Source organism: Suricata suricatta, chromosome 9 (genome assembly GCF_006229205.1).
Source record: "Suricata suricatta isolate VVHF042 chromosome 9, meerkat_22Aug2017_6uvM2_HiC, whole genome shotgun sequence".
NCBI classification, from domain to species: Eukaryota; Metazoa; Chordata; class Mammalia; order Carnivora; family Herpestidae; genus Suricata; species Suricata suricatta.
The window spans coordinates 46,761,693-46,775,182 of NC_043708.1; the positions used below are offsets into that span (position 1 = coordinate 46,761,693).

Sequence of the window (13,490 nt, forward strand, 5' to 3'; positions counted from 1 at the left end):
ATGTTTTACCAACTGAGCCACCAGACATGGAGCATGTTTTTTTTTTTTTTTAAATAATAACCACATCATCAGCTTTAGAGATTTATTCTTTTATTTGCAGTCTTTCTTAATAGAACATCAGAATAGGTCAGATGGGTGCATCAGTAACCTGAAAATTGATTTTTATTTATTTATTTTTTTAAATTTATTTAAGTAATCTCTACACTCAATGTGGGGCTGGAAATGATGACCCCCAAATCAAGAGCTGCTTATTTTTCTTGCTGAGCCAGCTAGGTGCCTCTGAAAATGGATTTTTAAGCCTTTTTTTTTAGTAGTTTATTTTTCAGTTACATATACTCTTAGGTTTTTGGTTAAATTTATGATACCTTGCAGTTTGCTGCAAATAAACTTTATTAAATATGGCTTGAAAACATGAAATATGTTTGCCATACTTTAAAGCAAATAATGGTGTAGTATTTTATTTTTTAATTTTGAGTTTTGAGACTTGAATATTAATTTTCTAGAGTTAGCTTCCAAAACTTATTAATATTGGTGCTTTCTAATTGTTAACTAATAAAAATGTTCAAATCCAGTTTTCTTCATGTTATAAAGTATTTGCTTGCTAACCTGGCATGTCTAAGCCATTTAAGTTCTGTATTCAGAAGTACTATATCCTGAAGGCCATTGTTCTTTTATCTTTTGTTTTGAATTATAATTACTTGTTCTTAAGGGAGCCATAGTTTGAGGCTTGTCATTTTTGAACTGATTCAACATCATGTGCCTATTTGAAATGAGATCTTTTTATTTTTTAATTTTCATACCTAAATTTTTGGCTTTCCAGCTATTGATTAGTGTACTAGTACTAGTGTACTTCTGAGAGGAAACCAGGTTAATTATTTTAAAGTTTTTTTTAATTTAAGAAAATTAATGTGGGTTTTTTTGTTTTTTTTTTAAATTTCTGAGAGAGACAGTGCACGAGTGGGAGACAGGCAGAAAGAGAGGGAGGGAGACATAGAATCTGTAACAGGCTCCAGACTCTGAGCTGTCAGCACAGAGCCCAACACAGGGCTCCAACTGGAGAATTCCAAGATCATGACCTAGGCTGACGTCGGATACTTAACCTACTGAGCCACCCAGGTGCCCCCTGAAGTTTTTTAAAGGAACCTACCTTAACATGTTTGGGAATAGCATAGATTTTGTTTTATTCTTGAAATTGTGTTTGCTTGAAAAAAGATTTTTGAGAATTTTGAAAATGAACTGAAATCTATAAAACAAAAAATAATCTTAAAAAAATTTTTTTTAATGATTTTTATTTATTTTTGAGAGACAGAGATAGTGTGAGCAGGGGAGGGTCAGAGAGAGAGGGAGACACAGAATCTGAAGCAGGCTCCAGGCTCTGAGCTAGCTGTCAGCAGAGAGCCCAACGCGGGGCTTGAACTCACGAACCGTGAGATCATGACCTGAGCTGAAGCCGGCCGCTTAACCGACTGAGCCACCCAGGCGCCCCTATAAAACAAAAAATAATCTTAAATTATACTGGGAGCTGTTAGATTGTTTTGTATTTTTACACATTTATTCGTGAGTATTTCATTAACCATAATTAAGCTTACTGACATTTCGTCATGTTTTGTGTGGTGGTATGTAGAATATACTTGATCCTCAGTTTACACATACCCCATTCATACAAATTATAAGTTCATTTGAGTGGGAAAATATTAGCCTTAATTTTAAAAGACCCAAGTACTATTAGCTTAAGTCAGAATTTTAAATGATGTGTGCTGAGTCCATTGAAATTTTGCATTTTGGGGTAATAGGTGTAAATGAACAACTTTTGAAAACTGTTCTTATTCCTTAATGAAGTGGTCATTTTCCTCTGCTTTATTGTAGATCTCATGCCTTCATTTATTCGGCATGGCCCAACAATTCCAAGACGAACTGATATCTGTTTGCCAGATTCAAGCCCTAATGCCTTTTCAGCTTCTGGAGATGGAATAGTTTCAAGAAACCAGAGTTTTCTTAGAACTCCAATTCAAAGAACACCTCATGAAATAATGAGAAGAGAAAGCAACAGATTATCTGCACCTTCTTATCTTGTCAGAAGTCTAGCAGATGTCCCTAGGGAATATGGATCTTCTCAGTCATTTTTAACAGAAGTTAATTTTGCTGTTGAAAATGGAGACTCTGGTTCCCGATATTATTATTCAGATAATTATTTTGATGGTCAGAGAAGGCGCCCACTTGGAGATCGTGCACATGAAGACTATAGATATTATGAATACAACCACGATCTCTTCCAAAGAATGCCACAGAATCAGGGGAGGCATGCCTCAGGTAACCAAAAATTATAAATTTTACATTGGATTTATTAACAATTAAAAAGATGCTCTTTTCTGGATTGTTTTGGGAAGCCAGCAGACGCTCCCAGAAAAATACTTTTCCATTTTGACAGTTTTGTTAAGTTAGCTTGCAAATAAGTATTAATCTATGCTGAGTGAAAGAATTTTGTCTCTTAATTCATTTTATAAAAACTTAGCACTTAACTGAAGTCTTTCTAGACTGTTAATACTATGAACCTTGAAAGCCCAGGGAATTTATTTTTTTTTAGTTTTTTTTTTAATATAGTTTATTTATTTTTGAGACAGAGAGAGACAGAGCATGAGTAGGGGAGGGGCAGAGAGAAAGGGAGACACAGAATCTGAAACAGGCTCCAGGTTCTTAGCTGTCAGCACAGAAGCTGGTGCGGGGCTCAAACCCACAAACCGTGTGATCATGACCTGAGCTGAAGTTGGATGCTTAACTGACTGAGCCACCCAGGCGACCCGAAAATCCAGGGAATTTAATATCTACAATTAGGCTAAATGTAAGTTTAGGTTTGGTAGAATAGGAATGTTAGGGTTTCAAAGAAAGTGGATTTAAACTTGAGAGACAAAAGGTGAATGGGAAGAATCGAGCATGGTAAGGGATAGAACTTCTCTACATTGTTTCTTTTAACAAAACTGCTTTCATAGTTCAATAATTATTTCCCAGGTTGGTCAGAAAGACTTCTATCAAATGGTTGTGTGTTAAGCCTGTCTTATGTTGTTCTTTTGAAAAGAACAAATATATTAGCCATATAATTTTTTTAAATATGCTTTCCATATTTGCTAACTTGGGGATATTTGTACAAGGAGCAGAAGAGATAGGAGAAATGCACAATTCCAATTTATTCCTGAAGTACTGGATTACACTAAATAAATTGAAGCAGGCTGAAAATTAAACTTTTTTATCTGATTGGTTTTTTCTTGATATGTTGTAGGTCTTAAATCTTGACAGGATGAAAATAAATACATGAGACATTTACTTTTTAACTCAGGGAACTTCAAAGAAGCTGACTTAAAAATAGTTTGTAGTGTGAGTGTAGAAAACATTTTATCCATTTAGTATTAATTATTTATGTGTCTAGCATTTTCTCTGACCTTGGTATCTGCCCTCTGTACCCTATGGTATCTTATTTGGGAAACCAAACCAACATATGCACAATAATCACAGAACAGTTGTTAAGACTTTGTGGTACTAAATACAATAGGGAGTCAGAAGAGCTATCAGGGTAGGCTGGAATATCTTTTTTTTTTTTTTTTTTTGAGAGAGAGTTCCTGTGCCTGTGCACGAGTGGGGGTGGGGCAGAGAGAGGCGTACAGAGCATCTGATGCCAGTTCTGCAGGGAAACCAGAGAGCCTGATGTGGGACTTGAACTCAGGAACCTGTGAGATCATGACCTGAGCTGAATGCTTAACCAACTGAGCCATCCAGACACCCCAGGCTGAGATACTTAAAAGAACAATTCGTGGAAGAGGTAGGACTTGAACAGCGCTTTGAGCTTAGACTTTAGACAGGGGCAGAGGAAGGTCATTTTAGGTGGAAAATTGAGAATCCACCTGGTGAAAACATAGTAGACGTATAAATCCAAAGAACTATGTAGTTCTAGTTTGAAGAAAGAAAGATGTGAGATGGAATGGAGATTTGTAGTTCAAAAACAAGGTGAAGGATTTAAACATGAGTCAAAGAAAGCCATTGAAGATTTAAAAAAGAAGTCATTAAAAAATTTTTTTACTTAAAATTTTAAATTAATTAAAAATTTAAAAATTTTTAAATTAACTAAATTTAATTAATTTCTTTTTGAGAGAGTTGAACAGGGGAGGGGCAGAGAGATAACAGACACAGAACCTGAAGCAGGCTGCAGGCTCTGAGCTGTTATCACAGAGCCTGATGTGGGGCTCAAAACCACGAACCGTGAGATCATGATCGGAGCTGGAGTTGGACACTTAACTGACTGGGCCACCCAAAAAGTCATTTTACAAGAGCAGTGTGTAAAGAGTACTGGTGGTACTCAGGGTAGATGGCTAGAGAAAGGTAAGTGCAGGTACCAGTGGCATGGGAGAGCAAAGGGCAGATTTACAATGCTTTTGAAGGTAAAATGAGATACATGGTTTTAGAAGAAAGCGAGTCACTGAAGTTTTGAGAATTGACTAATAATGGAGAGTAGTGGGTAAAGCTGATTTTGTGAAAGCTGACTTGGGAATCTCATTGGGACCGCAAAGAGGAGAGCTTTCTTAGGCATGTAGAAATGAGCATGAATCCCTTCTTAAGATTTTTTAAAAAGTAATTTCTACTCTAAACGCGGTGCTCAAACTCACAAGCCTGAGATTGAGTCGCATGCTCCACTGACTGAGCCAGCCAGGTGCCTCAGTGCCTTTTTGGGGTTTTTTGTTTGTTTTTTGTAATTTTTTTTAATGTTTTATTTATTTTTGATACAGAGAGACAGAGCATGAGAGGGGGAGGGGCAGAGAGAGAGGGAGACAGAATCTGAAGCAGGCTCCAGGCTCTGAGCTAGCTGTCAGCACAGAGCCTGATGCGGGGCTCGAACCCACGAACGTGAGATCTGACCTGAGCCGAAGCCGGAGACTTAACCCACTGAGCCACCCAGGCGCCCCGCCTTTTTGTTTTTAAAGAACATCTAGGTCAAAGGATTAGACAGTTGCATACTTTGGTGTTTATTTTGGCTATTTCTAGTATTGAGTAATTGTAAGGCTCAGGAATAATTTGTTATCCAACCAAAATAGTAAGTTTTAGAAGATAAACTCATTTATTTTTTTGAGTAATAGCTGCTTCCTGTAGAAAATTTGCAAAAAGCAAAAGTTAACAGAAAATGCCTATCAAGCCATAGATTCATAGTATTTCAGTTAATTTCCTTCATCTTTTTTTATGGCATTCTTTTTTATTCCACATTGTTGTGCTTATACTCTGTACAGTTTCATACCCCTGTTATTTACTTGAATGAGTTTCTTTTCTTTTCTTTAAAAAAGTTTTTTTTAATGTTTATTCATTTTAAAAACAAATTTTTTTAATGTTTTATTTATTTTTGATACAGAGAGAGACAGAGCATGAGAAGGGGAGGGGCAGAGAGAGAAGGAGACACAGAACCGGAAGCAGGCGCCAGGCTCTGAGCTAGCTGTCAGCACAGAGCCTGACGCGGGGCTCAAACCCACGAACGTGATGAGATCATGACCCGAGCTGAAGTCGGAGGCCCAACCGACTGAGCCACCCAGGCGCACCTGCTTATTCACTTTTGAGAGACAGAGAGACATGAGCCGAGAGAGAGGGAAACAGAATCTGAAGGAGGTTCCAGGCTCTGAGCATTCAGCACGGAGCCCAATGTGGGGCCTAAACCACGAGACCACAACCTGAGCCAAAGTCAGATGCACAACAGACTGAGCCACCCAGGAGCTCCTACTTAAATTAATTTCTTAATATTATACACTATTTATGAGCAGTTTCGGTGACTCCATAATCAACTCCATAATCTTCCATTTGGTGCATGTTTGGATATTATTATCTTAAATGTCAATGAGGACCTGACCTCAGCTGCAAGCATTTTGGAAGGGGAGAAGTGGAACACATCTGCACTGATGGGACTTGGCCACAGATGGGTATGAGAGATGAGGGGAAGAGAAAAGTCAGATAGGATTAGCATAGCCCTTGGCTGCATAGTAGGTGCTCCAAATATAAATAAATGGTTGACTAAATGAATGAGTCCAGGGATTTCACATCTGGAGTCTTAAGACAGTTTTGGTTAGCTGAGGGGTAGCAGGAATAATAGCTTAAAAGAATCTATTTATAATGAATACTTTACCCTCATCTTTCTTATGTTTATGTATATTGCAAACATCACTAATAAAACTCCTAACACTTTTAGTATAAGTATTTAGAAATAATAATGCCTCCAAGATAAAATGCTGCTTTAAAATTCTGAATCACAAAATATCATTGAGGAAATACTGCAAGAACTGAATTTCTAGTGATTCTCTCTTAGTGGCAGGGTGACATAGTTTTTTGTGTTTAAATTTTTTTTTAAAGATTATTTCTTATTTTGACAAAGAGGGAAAGAGAGAATCCCAAACAGCTTCCACACTGTCAGTGCAGGCTCTGATGTGCGGGCTCGAATTCACAAAACCACGAGATCATGACCTGAGCCAAAACCAGGAGTCTGATGCTTAACCAACTGAGCCACCCAGGTGCCCTGAAGAATGTCATTTAAAAAAAATTCTTTTTTAACGTTTATTCATTTTTGAGAGAGAGAGAGACAAAACATAAGTGGGGGAGGGGCAGAGAGAGGGGCACAGAGGCAAGCTTCAGGCTTTGAGCTGTCAGCACAGAGCCCAATGGGGGCCAAATCCATGAACCATGAGATCATGACCTGATCTGAAGTCAGACACTTAACTGACTGAGTCACCCAGGTGCCCCAAGAATGTCATTTAAGAAAAAGATTTGTATTTATTAGAGCAGTGATCATATACTTGAGAAATTTCACTTAATAACATATTCTATCAGCACAATAAGATTTAATGTTTTTTACCTTTTAGGAAAAAAACAGTTCTTCTTTGAAGGAGTCTCTTAAGTGTCAGGGAGGGGTTAATAATCAATTATTAACCAAGTAGTAAAGCCTAACAGCTGTGTTTTCCAGAAGGAAAAAATACGAAAACCTGAATATGAAAAAATAGCTGGAGGTCTTTTGAATTTATCCTGGAAAGTATTATATTTTTAAGATTTATGCTGACAATAGTTCAAGGAATTTGAGTGAATGGCAAAGAGAAAGTAAGTTTGTGGAAGGATAAAGGTTTATTTCCACAATCGTTAAATTTGATTGCTCTTCCTAATGTAGTAAACATTAAAGATATGGAGGAAAAAAGTTTTCTAATGACTTAAGGAAAGTAATATATCCTGCCAGTGACTTAGACTTTCAGGAAACACCACTTCTCAAGAGTTTAAATCTTATGTATTTGGCAGAAGCCAAAAACCGGTTGTATAAGATCTCAGAGGGTTTTAGGGCCTAGCAAGTTCTAAGTTTAGCTGTGAAATTATAGCTTGTCGTGTCCACCCCAGGCCAGTGTTGGGGCGGCACTTGTCAGGTCTAGCCGCTCTAGCCCACGGGGCGGTGAATCCTTGCGGGTTCGTTCCTGAGGGAGGGAGAGAGAAATAGGGCAGGAAGGGGACGCACAGAGAGTGAGGCAAGACAAGCGGTTTCTGATCAAGCCCCCTTTATTAAGAAAATAATACTCTTATATAGGGTTTGGGGCGGGGAAACGACCCAGGTTGGTTGCCAGGTAACAGAGTCAAATGAATATTAGAGAAAGGGGAAACCGAAACTGAAACTCCGGACACAGCATCAGAAAGAAGCGCCCAGACTACTGTCTGCAATGCTGGGGAGGGGAAGCTTAGCGCTGCATAATCCAAAATGGGGTTTGATCTTTTGTTCATTTTGGCTTTTCTCGTCTGGCTCAGTATGACAGTCTCCGAATCCTGGACCAGGAAATGCACTCTCCTAGCCTCCAGATGTAAATCTTGTTTTTCTGGTTGCTCGCTGGAGAGCAACATATCCTTGCCTGAGGCGGCCAAAACTCAGCGGCCCCCAACAATACCTTTAACGTTTTTGTCAATGTACTGGTCAGGCACCTAATCTATGTGCCAAAGGACGGAATTCTACTGTTAACAGGAAGTCTTTAGTTAGAATACTAATGGCAGAATGAATTCCTTTGTTTTGCATGTAAATAATTTAGTTCTATGCAAGTTTAAGTAAAAGACTTTTAAAACTTATTGAGAAAAAGAGAGAGTGCATGCAAATGAGGGAGAGGGGCAGAGGTGGAGGGAGAGACTCTTAAGCAGGCTCCACACTCCCTGCAGAGCCTGATGAAGGGGCTTCATCCCATGAGCTTGGGATCATGACTGGAGCCAAAATCGAGAGTTGGACACTCAACTGACTGAGCCACTTAGGTGCCTCAAAACTTTCATTATTTATTTATTTATTTATTTATTTTAAAATGGTTTTTTAACATGTTTATAGTTTTTGAGAGAGTGCATGTGTGTGTGCGTGCACGCCCATGCGAGGGAGAGAGGGGCAAAGAAAAAGGGAGACATGGAATCCGAAGAAGGCTCCAGACTCTGAGCTGTCAGCACAGAGCCTGTCTAGTGGGGCTCAAACTCACAAACTGTGAGATCATGACCTGAGACAAAGATGGACACTTAACTGACTGAGTCACCCAGGTACCTCTGTGTGTATTTTTGAGAGAGAGCTCACATGTGAGTGGGGGAGAAGCAGAGATAGAGGGTGACAGAGGATCCCAAGCAGGCTCTGTGCTGAAAGCGGAGAGCCTGATGCAAAACTTGAACTCATCAATTCAAGTTACCTAAATTGCATAAAAAGTGTCAGTCTTTAAAAAAAAAACACTGAAGTTATGTTTGCTCCAGGAAATGCATAAATATTTAGTGAACTCAGAATCATCTTTAAGGAGATGTAAATAATTTTTAGGGACACAACTTTATATATAATTATTTTGCAGAGGAGGAGAAAAAGTAGTTGGCTTGGTTCACTGCTTAGATCTCTTTATCAACATCTTGATTATAACATGGTCTGTGATGTTTCATACTTACCCGGAAGCCTGTGGACCTTCCTTAGAGTTCTAGATTCCATTTTATTCTGTGTAACCACTACAAAATTAGCAAACCAGAATTTTTGAGCTTTGTCTAGAAGGGCAGATTTTGCAGATACCTGCCCAGTTGTAAGAGTTTAAATTCTTTGGCAACATATCTAGTCAGTCTTGGTGGAGAGACAAAATAATATCCTTGTGTTATCCTTTATCCTTGTGTTTGGGAAATAATGTATTTAGCTTGTGAATGTTTTACTTTATATAAATGCAGGTACTTATATGAAATAGAAGTTATTTTGAGGATTATGAATGCCACTCATTCTTTTCTGAGACTAATTGAAATAATGGAAAACTAGATTTTTTTCCTTGTATCTCAGAAACAAGTTCTTATTTTTCCACTGATTGAATTCAAAATTGGTAGCTGGCTTTTTTTTTTATTAATGGTAGTCATATTTTTTCTTTGAAGAATTATAGTTGATTTTTTACGTGACTACTTTGTTAGTAATAAATTTGTCCTTTGACCATATACCAACTCTCTGGTTTTGGTAAAATAACTTACTTGAACCTTTGTTTCTTCATCTGTAAATTGGTACCTGTAAAACTACCTGTAGAGTTATTCTGAGTATGAAATACTACATTTGGAAAAGGCCAGGGACAAAGGAGACACTACTAATTGTTAGTGCACATGCCCTTTGTAAGAGTAGTATGTGTTCTTCTATGCTTTTTCCAGAGTTGGCATGTTTGGTTATTGAAGTTTCAACTTTCTGGCTGAACTTAGAGCAGAGGTCTCATATGTTAGAGCTTGATATAACTTCTTCCCCATCTGCTAGACCTATTTTATTACTAGGAGTATTTTGTTTTTAAGTCTGTGGTTTTTAGTCCTTTTGTACTGTACATTCTTCTCTTGGTAGGTTTTATAAAGTTATCCCAAATAATTAAAAAAAAAAAATTAGCACACATGGTACTTTCAGGAAGTATAGGTGGGGTGTGTCATGAAAAGGTTAGGAATCATTATGGCATTGGTAAAGCCAATGAGCCATTTTGGAACTTTGTGGGCGTCTTGGCTCCTTTATCAAATTGTTGCATTTAGTTGTCATGTCACCTTAGTGTCTTTGGTCTAAGACAATTGCTTAGTCCTTCTTGTTTTTCATGACCTTGACAGTTGTGAGGAATGCTTGTCAGATACTTGTGGACCGTCCTTCAATTTAGATTTTGTCTCCTGTTCTTCTCATGATTAGACTGGGATTTTAGCTTTTGGAAAGAATACCACAGAGGTGGAATATCCTCTTCATGTCAAATATAGGGAGGTTATGTGATATGTATATGACATTACTGGTGATACTAGTATTCATATTTGGTTAAGATTTGCCAGGTTTCTCCATTGTAACAAACACTGCGTATGTGTGCTTCCAGTTTTTGTCTTCATCTTTCTTTTCCTGAGCATAGCTTTTATCTTTGTTGTCTTACCATCTTATCTTTGGGGTTCTTGCTTTTCTTTGTGGTCTTCCATCAGAGAGTTGATTGCTTCCTCCTTTTTTTCTTTTAATTAATGGGAGGATATTTAGTTGCATTTTTTTCTCTGCCTTGGGATATTTTTCTGAATGTTTGTTTTAATAAATTTGTACCTTTTTGCAAAACTCTTTAATTTTTCTTAGAATTGATGTTGTGCTGTTATTATATGCGTTGAATAAATTGAGTTTTCCTTTGCCAGTGGTTTGAAATCTCTTCCTGTGATTGCTAGAGAGAGTGGAAGGTTGTGGAGGGAAAGGAGAAAATACCAGGGTAGTGTTTTCGGTTAACTAGTTTTTCACAGCACTCTGTTCGTATCTCCACTGCTTTCTTTACTATTCTTACTCTGTCTCAAATGTGTTTGGCAGTTACTACATGTATTTTGAATCTAAAGGTTATACCTCTTTCCATTTTTAGATAGTTTTAATCCATATAATTGTAAATTCATATATGGTTGTAAGAAATAACTTAGAGAGATCCACTTGTACACTTTAGTTTCCCCCATTGTTAACACTTTGCAAAACTATAGTATAATATCACAGCTAAGATGTTGACCTTGATACAGTTCACCCGTTATGTTCAGATTTCCCTAGTTTTACTTGCACTCATTTGTGTGTGTTTGTGTGTGTGTAGTTGTATAAATATTACATGTAGATTGTGTTGATTCACCATAGTGAAGATACTGAACAGTTCTGTCAGCACAAAGATCTTTTATGTTTGTCCTTGTATAACCACACTCCTCTCTCTTTCCAACCTTGGCAAATAATCACTAATCTATTCTTCATTTCTAAGATTTTATAGATTCAAAACTGTTACATAGATAGAATTATATAGCATATATATAACCTTTTGAGATAGATTGGTATTTTTCACTCAGCAGAATTCCCTAGAGATTGATAGAAATTGTTATATGTATCATAGTTCCTCTTTTTCTATTGCTGACTAGTATTCTGGGGTATATATGTATCAGAGTTCCTTTAACCAGATTCACTTGTTGCAGAATCTGGGGTGTTTCCAGGTTTTGCTTATTATGAGTAAAGTTGCTATGAACATTTGTAAATAGGTTCTTTTATGGGTTACACTTTCAGCATATTATAAGAACTCTGCCTAATGTAAGGTCACAAAAATGTATCCTTTTTTTTAAAGTTTCATATTTTTATGTTTTATGCTTAGGTATACGATTCATCTTAAATTTATTTTTATAGAAGGTAGAATGTATAGATTAATTTTTTTTGTATATAAATGTCCAGTTACACCATTTTTTGAAAAAACTATCCTTTATCAAATTGCCTTTTCATCTTTGTTAAAAATCAGTTGATCGTGTATGTGTAGATATATTTTAGGATTGATCTGTTTGTCCTTTGCCAATACCACACTGTCTTGATTACCATATCCTTAAAGTAAGTCTTAAAATCAGGTAAGGGATTTTACCTGAGGGAACTTGGCTGCCTTAGTTAGTAGAGCATGTGACTCTTGATCTTAGGGTCATGTTTGAGCCCTACCCTGGGCATAGAGATTATTTAAAAAAAAAAAAAAAATCAGATAGCTTGAATCCTCCACCCTTATTCTTACTTTCAATTTTTTTTTTTTTTGGCTTCTCAGGGCTCCTGGGTAGTTCAGTTGGTTAAGTGTCCAACTTGAGCTCAGGTCCTGATTGCATGGTTTGTGAGCTCAAGCCCTGTGTCGGGCTCTGTGCTGACAGCTCAGAGCCTGGAGCCTGCTTCGGATTCTGTGTCTCCCTCTCTGTCTGACCCTCTTCCGCTTCATCTCTCTCTCTCTCTCTCTCTCTCAAAAATAAATAAATATTTAAAAAATTAAAATTTTTCTTGGCTTCTCTAGTTCTTTTGTCTTTCCACATACACTTTAGTTTCTGCTTGTTTCTGTCTGTATTCACAGAACTTCTGGAGTTTTTATTGGAATTTAAGGTCTTTTCAGGAAGAATTTGCATCTTAACTGTATTGAGTCTTCCAGTCCATTAACAATGATAGGTCATCTTTCAGTTCTTTCATCAGTGTTTTGTAGTTTTTAGCATATGGATTCTACATGTAATTTGTTGTCTGTATTTTGTTTCATTTATATGTAGATATTTGATTTTATGAAGCTTTAATAAGTGGTATAATTTGTTTCCAGTTGTTGTTAGTATACAGATACTTAATTGGTTTTTGTATGTTGACCTCATATGATGCTACCTTGATAAATTTACATAATCGTTCTAAGGCACAGCTAGATTATATTTAAGAAATTATAAACCAGAAATTGTTTTATAAACTTATTTTTGCTGCTTTAGGTGAAATGTCAAATCTTAAATCTTGAATGGATGAAACTTTATTTTTCTCACTTTTCCTTTAGCAGTATACATAAGTGGCTTGCTAATAGTTAATATTTATATAAATTAATGTAAATTATACTAAATGCTTGGTGACAGAAGCATCAACCAAAAAGACCTAATTTCAAAGAGGAAGTCTAGTTTCTTCCTTTTTTTGTAATTAAATATTAGTAATACTGGCTAGTTTTATGAAAATTTTTATTTATAATGAAATTATGGATATTGGCTAAGGAGCTTAAGCAGGATAGTTAATTTTGTAACTGTTTCTTAGATGGCATTTTTTTTTTTAGCTTTTAATAATTGTTATTTTTCTTTCTTTAATCTCAGGTATTGGGAGAGTTGCTGCTACATCTTTAGGAAATTTAACTAACCATGGTTCTGAAGATTTACCTCTTCCTCCTGGTTGGTCTGTGGACTGGACAATGAGAGGGAGAAAATATTATATAGATCACAACACAAATACAACTCACTGGAGCCATCCTCTTGAGCGAGAAGGACTTCCTCCAGGATGGGAGCGAGTTGAGTCCTCAGAATTTGGAACCTATTACATGGATCACACAAATAAGAAGGCTCAGTATAGGCATCCTTGTGCTCCTAGGTATAGTATCACTTCTATTTTTAACTTTTTATAATGAGGTTATCTAATGTTAGATTTTGACCTGTTTTTGTCAAAGAGAAAGGCTTCCTGAAGTTTGATGTTTGAAAGCTTTATTTTT

The 13,490-nt window shown here is 36.7% G+C and overlaps 1 protein-coding gene across 4 annotated transcripts in view; it reads left to right on the forward strand.

Moving 5' to 3' along the window:
* The window catches only part of SAV1 (salvador family WW domain containing protein 1), a 40,479-nt gene that overhangs the window by 1,743 nt on the left and 25,246 nt on the right, over positions 1–13,490 (forward strand). For all 4 annotated transcript variants that reach the window (XR_003913056.1, XM_029951085.1, XM_029951087.1 and 1 more), the window contains exons 2-3: positions 1,867–2,310; positions 13,102–13,372. Coding sequence is in view for 3 of the 4 variants with exons in the window: in XM_029951085.1 (XP_029806945.1) it covers positions 1,867–2,310; positions 13,102–13,372 (715 nt within the window). In the remaining variant the exon portion in view is untranslated. The remainder of the gene's footprint in view (positions 1–1,866; positions 2,311–13,101; positions 13,373–13,490) is intronic.